General features: G+C 37.1%; 1 protein-coding gene across 2 annotated transcripts in view; it reads right to left on the minus strand.

Annotated features, from left to right (window-relative positions):
• The window catches only part of cpne9 (copine family member IX), a 54,740-nt gene that overhangs the window by 16,952 nt on the left and 22,083 nt on the right, over window positions 1-15,705 (minus strand). Inside the window, exons 5-7 of one of the 2 annotated variants that reach the window (XM_026945099.3) lie at window positions 15,538-15,577; window positions 14,945-15,021; window positions 970-1,033 (exon numbers count right to left, since the gene is read on the minus strand). In XM_026945099.3, coding sequence (XP_026800900.2) covers window positions 970-1,033; window positions 14,945-15,021; window positions 15,538-15,577 — 181 coding nt within the window. Of the gene's footprint in view, window positions 1-969; window positions 1,034-14,944; window positions 15,022-15,126; window positions 15,494-15,537; window positions 15,578-15,705 lie in introns of those variants that run through there. The other variant, XM_053240460.1, reaches the window with a different exon arrangement.

Here is a 15,705-nt window from a genome sequence, read left to right on the forward strand (position 1 = left end):
ACATTTAATGACCAGGTTGCCAGACTAAAATACTTGTTTAAAAATACTTACCGGCTATCAAGTTCTTGTTTTATCGCAAATAACCGGAACTAAATCCAACATATTTCTGCAAAATGGCAAAGTTTAAGTGCAGTTTGTCTGTGATGAACAGAACCATTACTATTGTAAGATATAGTGCAAAGATTGGGAAAGGGAAAGGGGGATTATGGAGTGGATAATGTCTGTACATCAGAAATACATGTAAAATACTTGTTTCCCCACCCAAGGCTGAGGAAAAGAAGAAAAATGTGTCTGCCGTTGCCAATGCCCAAATTTACAGTCTTTTTGAGATGAAGTTGAGCTGGGAATTTTTCTGAAACCTGTTAACCCTGGTTAATGATATTACCTTGAACACAGCTGAACTGAGGTACATCTAAAAACCACTCAAAATAAGTTGCTAGACTATGCTAAAAAATTCTCTAGATAGTAGCCTATAGCATTCTCCTAAATGGTACCAATAATTCTGGAGAGGACTGTATATGAATTTCTTCACAACAGCTGCAGACATTGCATGTCCTTACAGAGATGTAAGAGGGAGTGTCACTTAAAATGATTCAGACAGAGGAGTTATTTGAAGCTGTACCTAAAAAGTGCTGGGTGAAAAATGAACCTCCTGCTGGTTAGTGCAGCTGTCAGTATTGATTGTACAAGGTAATAGTGACAGTGGGCACTTATAGTGACAAATGTATTTGTTAGAGTGAAAATGGGAAACGCAGTGCTTCGGTGTGAGAGCAAGATGGTCTCAGTGTAATTTGCACTTTCACTTCCCACCCTGCTTGCTCTAAATGACTTCCTTGTCCACTGAGATTTCCAAACATATATGATAAAAAAAAAAACATGAAAATAGAAATATTTGTGTTTCTAATGGCATGGCATAATGTGTGTGTGTGTGTGTGTGTGAGAGAGAGAGAGAGAGAGAAAGACACTGACCCTGCAATTGCTGAGCTCCTCTGCTGTAAATACGATGTTCCCGCATTTCTTGCCTGGAATACCCCTGGAGGAGAGAAAAGAAGGCAAAAGTAATTTTTCTTAGAAAATAGTGAGCATGATTCAACGTCAAGAGTTTAATTCAGCCTTTGGGAAGACAAGGTAGTGTAGGCATGTACAAGTCTGCAGTGGGGAAAAAAAAATAAGATCTACTTTTCTACAAGCAGTGTTTTCTGTTGGATGAATTCAGTTATTTGCGGTACAAGATGACAGCTTCTGTCAGAAAATTGGACCTTTTTCTTCAGTAGAGGCGATAGAAAAAAAAATATAACAGAAAGAAGACAGCAGAAATGGAGTTATTAGGTGGTAAGAACGGGGGGGGGGGGGTGGTGAAAAGGAAAAATGAGAAAAAAGGAGGCCATGAGGAAAAAAAAAAGAAAAGTGCAGAATAAGAAAAGGTCGCAGGGTGGTAAAAGCAGAGCGAGGTAGAATCCGCAGTGGGTAATGTAAAATAAACTCAAATTATACCACATTACAAGTAATTTTATACCATAGCACTGTTGAATTCTCTGATCTGATTGGTTCGTAGTGCTGGCTGAATATCTCAGGTTTAATATACTTGTTCTAATATGTTTATTTAGCATTTTAAGAATGAGTCTCCAGTGTCAGTACTTTAGAGTTTAGTTTCAGAGGTTAAGCTGTAACTTTATGGGAAGCTCTTCAGGATAGAGGAGAGCAGTAACATGACATAATGCACCGGGGGAAAAAAAAAAAGCGAGGCTGGTGAGGGAGCAATTCTTTATAGCTGTATAAAGAAAGTGACAACAGGAACTAACCTGTGTTGCATTCCACAACATTAAATGTAAATATAAACGGGAGAAGTATGTGTCCTTGATAAATCAAAAATTCTTTGGAAAATTGTAAAACTGCATGTGGTATTAGGGGATAAAACAATTTGATCATGCTGTTATTAGAAAATAATTAACTTTTGAGGTGGTACCAGTAACTTAGCTTTATGTTGGGATATGGCTGTAAACTACAGTCTTTAATCTCTATTTATCTTTACAGTATATAAAACTACTGATTATGATTTTGAAAGGCATCCCTCAGACAGACAGACCCCCCCCCCTCCCCCGCCCCTTTCCTTATCTGCCTCCTCCTGGGGCGAGTGTCAGACACCAACATGCAGGTAGGATGGATGCGCTAAGTCAAGGCAGCCAGGCAACTGATTAGAGACAGCATGTTCAGAGAACAAAGAGCTTTACTGAATCAGTGAATAACAGCAACGTTTTGAATTTAGCATTTAAGGAAAGATGACCAAAATGCTGGGAAAAATAATTCGCCAATGTGTAATTCTGGTTGTTGCTGAGATGGTACAGCTTTTTGTACCTTTATCCTGGGAAGTTGCACATGGTGTTCCTTTAATTAGCTTTTAGAATAAAGCTTCAAGAACATCAGTGGTCTTTACGATCTGAAGGTTTGTAGGTATTATATAACATATAATATATAAAGGTATTGTATTATATAACATTAAAACCACTGAGAGATGAAGTGAATAAGATTGATGATCTCATTACAATGGCACGTGCCAAGGGGTGGGATATATTAGGCAGCAAGTGAACAGTCAGTTCTCAAAGTTGATGTGCTGGAAGCAGGAAAAATGGGCAAGCGTAAGGATCTGAGCAACTTTGACGAGGGCTGAGTTGTGATGGATAGACGACTGGGTCAGAGCATCTCCAAAACAGCAGGTCTTGTGGGGTGCTCCTGATATGCAGTGATTAGTAGCTACCAAAAGTGGTCCAAGGAAGGACAACCAATGAACCAGCAACAGGGTCATGGGTGTCCAAGGCTCAGTGATGCACATGGAGAGCGAAGGCTAGCCCATCTGGTCCCATCCCACAGAAGAGCTATAAGGTGTCAGAACACACAATGCATCACAGGTATGGGGCTGTGTAGCTGCAGACCAGTCAGAGTGCCCATGCTGACCCTGTCCACCGCCGAAATCGCCTACAATGGGCAAGTGAGCACCAGAACTGGACCAAGGAGCAATGGAAGAAGGTGGCCTGGTCTGATGAATCATGTTGTCTTTTACATCATGTGGAAGGCTGGGTGCGTTTGCGCCACTTACATGGGGAAGAGATGGCACCAGCGTGCACTATGGGAAAAAGGCAAGCCGCTAGACGCAGTGTGATGCTCTGGGTAATGTTCTGCTGGGAAACTTAGGGTCCTGGCATTCATTCAGACCAAGTACACCCCTTCATGGTAGCAGTACTCCCTAATGGCAGTGGCCTCTTTCAGCAGGATAATGCACACTGCAAAAATTGTTCAGGAATGGTTTGAGGAACATGAAAAGAGTTCAAGGTGTTGACTTGGCCTCCAAATTCCCCAGATCTCAATCCGAACGAGCATCTGTATGATGTGCTGGACAAACAAGTCTGATCCATGGAGGCCCCACCTTGCAACTTACAGGACTTAAAGGATCTGCTGCTAATGTCTTGTTGCCAGATACCACAGCACACCTTCAGGGGTCTTGTAGATCCCATGCCTCGGTGGGTCAGAGGTCACATCAACTTCTAGAACTAACTGTTCACGTGCTGCCTAATATATCTCAACCCTTGACAGGTGCCATTATAACAAAATAATCAATGTTCACTTCACATGTAACATTAGTGGTTTTAATGTTATAGCTGATTGGTGTGTGTGTGTGTGTGTGTGTATAAAGTTTAAGTGGATTAATGTAAATCAAAATGCTTTACACTAATCCTAACATTAAGCACTATTTAATTTAACAGAAGAGTCTGAACCAACCCACTTACCCTGCACTAAACTGGCCTTTAAATGGAAGGCTATTTAAATGTCAAGGACATTATTCCATATACAGCCTTTTGAATTAAGTAAATCCTTTTTATAACTGTTTTACCTTTACACATTACATTTAAGGTCATGACTAATTATACAATTAGCTTGCATGTCAATTTAACAGCCAAAGCAACAAACTATAAAAACGAAAAAGAATGTTCAACTGATTAATATTATGATAAAATTTGGACTAATAAGAGCATTATAAGCATAAGTATAAGCAGTGTAAGCACAATATAAGCATAAGCATAAGCAGTGTAAGGACAAGTCTAGGGTGCTGCAGGAGTTCAGGGAAGAAAACGAGTAGCAGTGAAGCTGAAGCTCTCTCATTATTTTCAGGGCTGATTATGTAACAGTTCTGGACAGAGCTGGTTTCCTGTCATGATATACTAGTTCAGTATACTAATGCAAGTTGTCTCCAAGTCAGGAGGAGTTATGGGACATCCTACCGAAGCCGCATCACGAGCGCCGTCTTTCCATTAAACGAAAAGTGAAGGCAGAGAATGTCTTAAATTCAGACAACACAAATGACCTACTATCATATTAATACATACAAAATATGAATATTGTACCACAGCAGTGTTGAATTCACAACTCTGATTAGTCAGTAGGTTCATTGATTCATTTTCTAGACCAGCAGCTCTGACAGTAGTGTCAGCTGTAATTCAAATCACAGGCTTATATTAATACACACGTTCTAATACATTATTGTTTCTATAGTAACAGCTCATTCACAGGGACTTGTATGGTGGACGCTGCACATAATCTAAACCTAATAATGAACAAAGAAAGATGTATAATAGTTATTTTTCTGTAAAGAGGCATTTATTTATCACTTTTGGAAGGGGACAGCGCTTTGAAACAGTCAGTAGGTTTTCCTCTACAGGAAAGTCTTCAGGACCGAGGAGACAGGCCAAGCTGATTATTTTTTTTTCATCTTATTAACTTCAAGGAGGGAAAAAAGAGAAGCTGGTGAAGGAGCGACAGGTTATAGCTGCTATAAAGTAAGTGATAACAGGAACTGACTTAATTCGTGGACGCTCCACAACGTCAAATATAACTATAAATGGATGAAAGCTATGATGTCTTTCTTTAATAAATAAAAGAAGCATAATTGGCAAATGTTAACTACTAGCTAACTGTGCGATGTTCCTCTTATAATACAGCAAATGCTGTATTATAAGAGGAACATCGCACTTTGTGTTTAGAATTGTACTTGATTATTCAAATTGAGTTTTTTCTTTTTTGAGGATTTTGAGGAAGATAATACTACTACTACTACTAATAATAATAATAGGTCTACTACTATTATTATTACTATTACTACTAATAAAAATACCAATAATGCAAATGCCTTCTGAAATCTGTGGCATGAGCTGTGGCACTCATCCAGCAGAAACTTGCATCAATTCCATTACCACAAGGTCGGAGGATCAAATGTCTGTGTCGTAAACAAAAACAGATTTCAGAGATGGCTCTGTGGGTTCTGATTCACTGGCTCATCTCCAAGCCAGGGAAAAATAAGCCCCTATTCTTTTCCACTTGGCGAATACATGAGACAAGGACAAATTAAAGTGCGTTTCTGAATGCGACAGTGATGAAAGGTCATTGTCTTTCTGAAATTACCACTGCACAACCGACACTCAAATCCGTTTTTACATAAATCTATCTCACATTTCCCAAACTGTTGAGAAGACAATATATAAAATGTTCCCATAATATGACTTTATGGTTCTACAAATCCTCTCTAACGGTGTGTAACTGAAAGACTATGGGGACAAACTGTTTCTGTTTCTAAATATTCTATTTTTATGAGAACGTTAACTGGCCTTTTTTTTTAAAAGCACCTATCATAGCTCACTTAGGCATTCAATTATCGACTGTAGCACATCTGTTGCTATTTTTCATCCCCCACCGTCACTGACAAACATCTGGTTATTGGTGGTCCTACAGTGTGCTTGTATGATGGATATATCTGATAAAATGGCTAACGGGTGCAAAGTAGGTGTAACTAATAAACCAATATGACATGAATGGAGTAGAAACAGCTTGAGCCAGTTATATTAGTGAGTCTCAAATGTCTCTCCCTGGCACACTAATCACAAATGTGCCAACTTTTTTTTTTTTTTTTTTTTTTTTATAAATTCCTAATTAGGGCTTTCAGGAATGCAAAGGGGGAAAAAAAAATAAAACAAGACATAGGTAAGAGTCTCCCAAATTCTTTCAACTGCATAACAGGTTATGTGTTTTGCCTGAACTGATTCCATTTGTAAGTGTACGACCTTCTTAAAAACTTAGAATTCAATTAACAGCACTTTGAAATGTTAAAAGACAAAAAGGCACTGACACCGACTCGATCTGTTGCGATGTTTTCTCCCACATGTTTTCTGAAAGGAACACAGAACTGTAATTTACAAGCCTTTTGTATGCTCTGGGATCTGAATGTTCTTTTGCTCTTAGCAAAAATAAATAAATCTAAATAAAAAATCAATGTTATGATGTTGCTATGGCATTGGCCAGCTTGCTAAAGTCATTGCATCTAAAGCAAACTGGCCGGCAAATGTATAATTCAATAAGTAACTACTTTTAGTTCAGGCTGTAAATAAAACAAATAATCTCAACATTCTGACCAGGAACCACATCCTAAAAAGCCTAATTTTTCTGTATTTGTATCAGAATAAAACATGGTTTCTTTTTATAAAGTCTAACTGATTATTATTTATGAAAGGGAAGCAATAGAGCATTAAATATGTGCTAATTTATCTATTGCAAAAGTAGTTTTGATTTTTTTTTTTCATTTTATTGTGATACACTAAATAGCCAGACGTTCAAAGTAATGTTATTTAATGGAATTCTAAAAAGCCTATCTATGTATCACAAATCCATATTTAGTCACTAAATGTGAAATTGCTGAAGATAACAAAAAAAATGTATCAAAATATGGATTTAAAACCTACGAAATGTTATGAATGTACAGTTATAGGCACTGTACCTCTTTTAAACTTGAGAAATGTAATTTTGCTAATGGGAATCGGGTCATTTTAAAAAGCCAATCAACATAACCAGCAAACAATACAAACCTACGCAGGAAACAATTAATATTTCAACATGAATCATTCTATCATCTAAAAATAATGTCTGTACATGCGATACATAACATTTCATTTCAGGAAATAAGCTTTACAGTGATGTAGTATTCAATATGGAGAAGTTAAACATGACAAACTTCTAGTGGAAAACTGAACCCTGAAAGCACTGTAAACGTTGAGACTTTGGTCATGGTCCTCTTGAAAATGTCTCTTATTGGTTTATCCTGATCTTTAAGCCTAGCAAATGGTCTACCTTGCTCTCACTGACATCTATTTGTCTTCATTCTGAGAGACAGCGGCACTAGACTTCAAATGAATTAATGAGCCAATGACTGAACCAATGAGCAGGCAATCGTTCAGTTACATTTAGCTCCTTAAAATATAAGAACAGAGCTGTACCATCACCAAATATAGACACACACAGACACACACACACTCTTATTAAAGCTAGGGTGCTGAATTATATCACAAAATAAACATGTGCCTCAAAACTGCATTGTAGCTATGGAGTTCAGGAGGATGAATCTGTGGTGCTTAATTAAAGACAAGCACGATCAGTAATGCTTAAGATGTTCATAAGACGTTCTCACCAAATTAGGCACCACTGAACTCAAACATGTTTTTCTCACCTTCTTCCATTTAGAATACAGACTTTTCAGTCCCAGAGTTTCTGCATAAAACTGATTCGGGGAACATTATGAGCTCAGTTAGTCGTCTCATTAAATAGGCTCCAAAAAGGTGGACCAGTGATGTTAATGTTGATTGAAATGTGCAGTCAGAGAAACTGTGTGTTAAGCTAGAATGCTAACTTGGCCAATTTTAATGATGAATATACTAGTGTACTGTAGATTGTTATGGGGAACATTATACTTTGGCAAGGTCGCGCTGAGAAAATAATGATGCAAATCGAGACTGATAATGAAATCCCCACTGTCACCAATGGGAGCTAGCACTTCAGCTAGCTAAGTGTAGCAAATGCTAGTGATATTAGGCTATTTGTCTAGGATAGAAAGAGATGGGGGAAATTTCAAATGAAATATTCAAATATATTCATACATCCTGGAATTTTTAATAATAATAATAATAATAATAATAATAATAATAATATTAACATAGTAATATTATAATAATATTCAAATAGCAATGTTGAAGAGACATTCATGTGGCAAATGACATTTTTTAAAATTTATTTAAAGACATATTTACTTATTCTATATAGAATTTTAACAGCTTAACATATTCAGAAGTACTTTATAGAAAACCACAAAACTATTCTTCTGATAATACTGAGAGAGTGAGAGAAAGAGCAAAATATTGAGAGAGAAAGAGGAAAAGAGAAAAATACCAAGAGAGAAAGAGAGAAAATATCCTGAATCATGCTGCGAGAGAAGACAGCAGGGGATAACAGAATGTGGCCAATTAGGCTGTAAAATGATGACAATTTGGAGAGAACATAATGGCAATCAAGCCTAAGTGACTTCTGACTCGCTTACACAGTACATGAGTCATTTATGATCCCTTATTATATCTCTTGGAAATATACAAAGTTTTTCTTTCTAGCAGAAAAAAAAATCACGAGACTTTTCGATGTTCGGACGGGCATTTATATGAAAAATGTAAATAATAAAAATGAGAAAAGCAATCTATAAAATGCTAAAGACTGTAAGGATTTATAAACAAGAAGAGTAGGATATACCAGTCGACCTGAGATGGCTTGCATGTGTGTTTCTGAACCACGGCACACACACTATTGACTGCAAAGCCCTTGAGTGAGTTTTGAACTTAATTCTTGCAGCAGCAGGAAAGCATTGAAGTGACCTCAGTAGGGAGATCACTTGAAAGAACTTCGGGAGAGTATGATCCTGACAAGGAAGCGAAATCTAAGTGCTCTGTAGAGGTCACATGGCACAGGATATGAAAGTACAGAATTGCATTAGTCCAATCGAGAAGTACACTAGAGTTTGTGTAAATATTTCAGTGGATTCTCTAGTCAAGATATTTGGATATTGTGAAGCATAAATCTACAGGATCTGCTGGTTGATCAGAATCTCAGATCACACACTGGTGGCTTGGTGGGATTAACTGGATGGACTCTGAGGACTGTGAGTGACTCTAAGATCCAGCATGGGGAAGTCCTTAAGACAGTTCCACTTTGTCAAGCGTAGTTTCAGGTGGTGAGTCTTCATCCGGAAAGATGTCAGAAAGGCAGTTTGATATCTTTGGCTTAGTCTAGCAATAAAGTCTGGTACATTTCATCAATAAACGTGGTCAAGAACTACCCACTTTCACTGAAAGAGGAAATCAGAATGATACGTCAGATGACCAACTACAGAGCTTTCTGCACAAAACTCTTTAAAAATTTTTTTTAGCAATCCAGTGACTGTATCTTGCTCCAAAAGCTCATTGTGTCATGTTACGTCATTCCAAATTTGGAAACTTGTGTACGGAAGTGAAAGAGCCAATCAGATTGCATCCTCAACATTCTGAAGCTTATGGCCAAAATAATATCAGCATCTTAGCCTGAGATCTTCTGAGAGTCTTGGGAGTGTGGATGGACAACTCGAGATCAGATCTTAGCAGTAAAAAGGATCTTCACTTAAGAGAAGCGTTTGTATAATTAGCAGTTCTCTTCAGAAGAGCAGCAGGATGCAAGTAATTATATATTTAAGGGCATTTTATACAATTCAGAAGGCTACCCACACACACAGCATGGATAGAAATCCCATCATCTTATTCACTTATGTCTGAAGTGGATAATTTCTCTCTGAAAGAATCCCACAAACACCTTCTTCTAGCAGTCAAAACCATCAGCTTATTAAAGACCAAAAAAACCCATGGAACACTGAAAGTCTGAAACTCTGATGGGAGACACTAAGAATGAGAAATATTAAAAAGCCTCACAGTTCTTCCTGACACACTTTTATAGCATCTTCATCGGTATTCACATGCAGTACAGACACAAACACGAGTACTTTCTGCAGCCACTGAAAGATTTTGTGCAAAATTAAGCAATTTTACAGTCACTTTTCACCTTGTATTAGTCACTCCAGATGGGAATAACAACTCAGCTGAACTATTGATAAATTTGCAATGGTTTAGGCCAGTGTTTCAGTGCTTTTGGCAGATTATTCAGTTCTGTTTCTACCTCATATATCTCAATACACACCTGTGACAGGACTATGGCTGTGATAAATGGTGCTGCTGTTGGATGGGGAGTGTTTTGGACAGAAAATGTCAGGACTTGCTTTCTTTATCTAATTGGGCCATGCTGCTAACTTGGGTGCAGAGCTACAATCAGCAAGATGTTTCTAAAACAGCCCGATGGAGCCGATATAAAAAGATATCGATTTAGTACTAAGTAATTTACCAGGTCGTTTGTCAACTCTTCATTCTAATAAATGGAATGTATTTCCTATTGTGTTTGAAAATATCTGAACAAGAAACTAATCACATTTTGACTTTGTTTTCATACCGAAGCATATCAATTTTCCTGCAAATTTGTAACATATAAATATTCTTCCCTAAAAATAGATTCCAGTCTGGTCCAAAGGTCCAAACCCTCTGCAGAAAAACACATTATCTGGGTCCACAACAACCCCAGAGTTAGAGTTAAACTGAAATCCATGCCTCAGGCGTGATTCAGTGGCCTGTCATGTCCTGAAGACACCACTGCCTTATCTTAGAGAAACATGGGGAAAAGGAAGATGTTGTTGCTCAACTGCAGTCCCAGCCTCCCGTGCACAGTGCACAGACCTTGGCGAGTTGCCATAGAAACCGGCAGGTAAGAAAGTCATGATTCTTTTCCTTACTTCCACACAGCAGTGACACTCTGTACCTGCCTACAGGCTCTGGAAGGCATGATGACCTAGTAAAAGATGCCCACTGCTGCCCACTTCTCCCCACTGCTCTCTGCTTACACAATGAGGGAAACAGAACAGCTTAAAGGCCACGAGGATTGTGGGGGTTTTACTTCCATGCAGCGTCCTGTACTCACAAATACCAGTGGCACTGTGTGCACCGAGCTGAGATACAAAAGCATCTGAAGTTACAGATAAGCTGGATTTCAAAGTGTGACTGCAGTCGAAATAACACAGTCAACATAATCCTTCTGATCCTTTAGCGTGGTCCACATTCAGCTTTGTTCAGCAAAAAAATAAATAAATAAAAAAAATAATGAAACAGCCAGTGGTTCCCAAGTTTTAGTACAAAAAAAAATCCAACTACCTGCAGAATATTAATAGAATAGTAAAGCCAAATTAATTCTACTTGATATTCAAATTTCTTCCCCAAATGTAGTGTAACTAAGACGTGTCTGGTGTCTGAATTTTGCTTACACTAGAGCTACGAGGCTAATGTAACCAACATATAGGGTAAGCCCATCTTACAAAATACCCCTCCCATAAATACATGCCCAAATCTTTATACACTCGCTTCAACAACCCTATTAAGGTATCTATTCTAATTAATAAATAAGCAGTTTTATAAATAAGGAATGATAGTTCTTAAATGGAGCTATAATCCAAACTGAGGGAGGTGAAGCCTGAGCCGTTACTAGTACAAATGTTTCTACCAAATAGCTCTGAAACACAAAAAACCTTCATGTATTGTTTTTGAATTTGCCTGAAACATCTTTCTCTTTGTTATGGGGTTAGAGTTAGTCACAGTGTATGAGAGGTTGGTTATTTCTATCACCAATCATGTCTATTACTGTCTATCTGTTCATATTTTTCACCCAATCAAGTTCCTTGATTGCTTCTTATCATTTTTGTGTCAGGTTGTAACTCCATTAAAAACTTTACAACCTCATCCCTCTGGACTCGACCTAAATCACACTACAGCAAACCTCTGTTTCTCTGCGCAGGGGGCACGACTGCACTGAAAACCCTTTGCCTGTATAATCCGCTACGCTAGTAAACATGTTACCTTAAGACATCTTCTGACACTTATAGCATGTTCTTAACTTTAGCATATGGATTTGATGGATATCAAACACACAGAAGAACATGGCATTGCTGACCAGAACTAAATAAAACAACTCTATTTTTGGCTAAGCAGAGCTGCACACTGCCATGCTAGTTTGATTTTTTTTTTTGGCTCCGCTGCCCTTCCTCAGAGGAAAGACCTGCTCTGTCTTTCCTCTTGTAAAAAAAAAATATGAACAATAGGTTTCTTTTAATAAGCTGGACACGATGGATTTATTCTTAATTTGTTCATACGGAAAATATTCATATCCTACTTGGACTCCTGAGTGTGTGTGAATTTAAGACTAACTAATGTAAAACTCAGCTTGATCGACTTCAAATCAAATCATTAGCATGGATTACTGCACTCTTCTATCTGGAATATACTGTCGAGTTTAAATAGCTTATTTTTATTACATTTACAGCGTTTAGCAGATGCCCTTATCCAGAGTGACTAAAAGTACCATCGAAAACATTTTGTGAAAACCAGTCATTTTATTTTATTGGCATTAATTAAAGAATATAAAAAAGCAAGTTTTCCAAAACAAACCCATAAATTAAGACGAATAAAACTAGTAATTCAGTTGTAACAAAAGAAACGGCGCCGTATAAATGGAAAAGGCCGTAAACAAACACCTCAGCTGACAGAAGATTTAGTGCTCACTTATTATTATTAATATTATATATATAATTAAATATTTTTATTGCCATAGATGTGAGTCAAAATAACTTCCACTCCTGCCTCTCAGTGTTTACCGTTTTTGTGGGCGTCACTAAATGCAAATGAGCTGTGTTGGGGAATGTGCTTTGTACGTTACGGATGATCGACATATGCACGTGAGTATGAAGAAAATCAGCATTCCCAAAACTTTTGTAAACCCAGCGCGAAAAATTTAGTTCAGTTTGGCTTATGCAAACAATTACACACAACTTAAAAAAAAAAGGTTGATAAATGAGGCCCATTGTTAGAGACTTTATGGAAAAGTCATTCTCAAAAATATCTTAAATATCTTTCTAAGAAAGAAGAGCATTAAGGGGATATGAAGCTTATTTGCCTTTTGGTTTTTGTTATACACTCACTGTCCACTTTATTAGTGTATATACAACAATGTACAAATTATATACATACATACATACATACATATACACACATATATATATATATATATATATATATATATATATATATATATATATATATATATATATATATATACTTTTCCTACAGTTTTTCCCAGCCAGTTAATGGGTCATTTAATACCATGAAACCGATATTTTCAGAACAGGTTTTCATACTGTGAAAATCTGAAACTGTACCTCCTCTACTCTCTAACAGAGTTTCAGCTTGATTGTATTCTTAGACACTGACCTATTTGTACCTGTGTGAGGATGTGTTTTGATGGAGACTGTGAAGCTGTTCTGTAAGTCGCTCTGGATAAGGACATCTGCCAGATGCTGTAAAAGGGATTCTGCTTTCTTTATAATCTTACAGTGTTCAGCTACACAGTGAAGTTTACAGATGAAATGAAGTTATCCATATCGATCAAATTTTTTTTGTAAGTCCTAAACCACATCAGCATGTCTCTGTCACTACACTGAATGTGATTGATACTGTTTAAGATTTTATAAAAAAAATTGTGTTGGGAGAGACGTCAACTAGCTGTTATCTCCATTAGCCTTGAAGCTCTAATGCATAACTACAGAATAAAATTTCGGACACTAATCATGTCTTGACTGATGACTGATACAATTGGGGTAAGCAGTAAAATGATGCGAATTTTTATGTGAATGTGAATTTGGCTGAACTCTTTAAAATTTTCCAGTGTTCATAATGTAAACAAATAAATGGCTATTTGCAGGAAATAACTGCAGTTCCTCCAATGAACAAGGCATCTAGATTTTCTCAGTGCAGTGTAGTAAAAAAAAAAAAAAAGAGGGACAGATGTGACAGGCATGTTGGACTGCTTTATATCACCAGTGAAATTCCACGGTTACTCAGTGCCATCCTCACACATCGCTCTCTGTTTTTTTTTTTTTTTCCCACATCTGCCAAAGCTGTGCAGTCTGAGCATAGAGCCGCTGGGTGCAGGGGCATGATAAGGCATACACACACAAAAACGATCTGTGAAAGCCCAAAGAGGTTTATAATGTGTCTGCTTGCTGTGTTTGTTTAGAGCATAAATAGCATGTCAGAGTTTATCCAAGTAAGCCCATTTTTTTTAAAAAAAGAGGTCATTCAAAGGCCATTAACAGTATCCAGAACTGAGGAATGAATAAACGTTAAGTTAAGCAATTTTCTTCTTATTAAAAGCAATCATTAAGTCAAGACATGTTTGCTAGAGACAAGACAAAAGACTTACCCAAAATGTTTTGCAAAAAAAAAAAAATCTAATTGCATCTAGATATTCAGTGATATGACACAAATATGCTAATGTGGTCTAAGTCACAGTGTGATTTACTGCTTTTAATGAATCACCAAACACTGTATAACCAAATACTTTAACATTATGCAGGTGGCCATCTTGGACAACCAGAAACATTTTTTTCACTAAGCACAATTGCTATAATTCCATGCAAGACAACACGTGATGATTATACCAGAGAACTCAATGTTATGCGAATGATCTTCATTTTTTAAATACGGACTATCCCTATTATCTTACACAAGTGATTTGTAGCATAAAGATGACAGTCAAAGCAAGATGTAGGAATATTTGGCCATGTATTAATGAAAAAAGTGTTTGGGCAAGACTAGTACTTTGAGGTTAGGTTGATATTAGACTTGTAGCTCCAGTGCAAATTTTGGACACAAAATGTGTCTTGTCTTATCAGCTACATTTTGGTGAAAAATTGTTTAAATTGGTTAAACAAAAAAACATTTATTAATCCGTCATCCTGACAATAATAAAACCATATTACTGGTATTCTGATACGAAAATCAAGCAATGAAAGCACATCTTATTTCTATCTTCTGACTCAAATCTATGGCATGAATAGGATATCAGCATGTGTTCCTAGTGTCTAAAAATATTATAGCTGAGCTCCAGAATAAAACCGGAGGAAACTTACGACAGCGCTCTCTCCAGACGAGCTCCAGACGAGCCAATGATTTCTCCCAGAGTGCAGAAAGTCTGGCCCAGGAAGGACTGGGAGAGACACGCACTCATCAGTTACACAGTAATGTGGGTCACTGAGAATACACAGTAGCAGTGCTGTCTAGACGATATCAGCATTCTCATACAAGCACTCACCTCACAGAATTAAAACACAGATGATGCCTAACTGACGCAACCTAAAAGCAATGGATTTGATGAGTCGATGACAGATACGGCACAAGAAGCAAATGATGAGACAAAACAAAAATTGTCTCTGAAACACGGACTGTTTTATGTTCTTGCTTCGGCTTAGCTTATGACAAAGTGCAACAGGAGACGTGTTTGTCTGGCGTTGAGAAAACAGGCTGATTTGAATGAGAAGGGCAAAAATTACGATAATATGCAAAATGAGAATGAAACTATGATAGAACATTTACATGACTTACTTTCTGTTATCCACACATCCAGAATAGCAGGAAATCAGAGTAATAACACCATAAATGTTGAGCGATGTGATATATTTCAGCATTATGCTATAATTATTTTGTATAGAGTAGACATGCTTACATGCTTTGAAATGTTTGAACTTCTGGAGTCCACATTATATCTGTAACAATAAAAATATGACATTTGATCACACAAAAAAAAAAAAACCCAATAATATTAAATCTGTATAGAAATACATTGAGATCCACACATATCATAGCACTACAGAATAGAAGCAAACAATAAAAT

This window comes from Pangasianodon hypophthalmus, chromosome 16, assembly GCF_027358585.1.
Source record: "Pangasianodon hypophthalmus isolate fPanHyp1 chromosome 16, fPanHyp1.pri, whole genome shotgun sequence".
NCBI lineage: Eukaryota > Metazoa > Chordata > Actinopteri > Siluriformes > Pangasiidae > Pangasianodon > Pangasianodon hypophthalmus.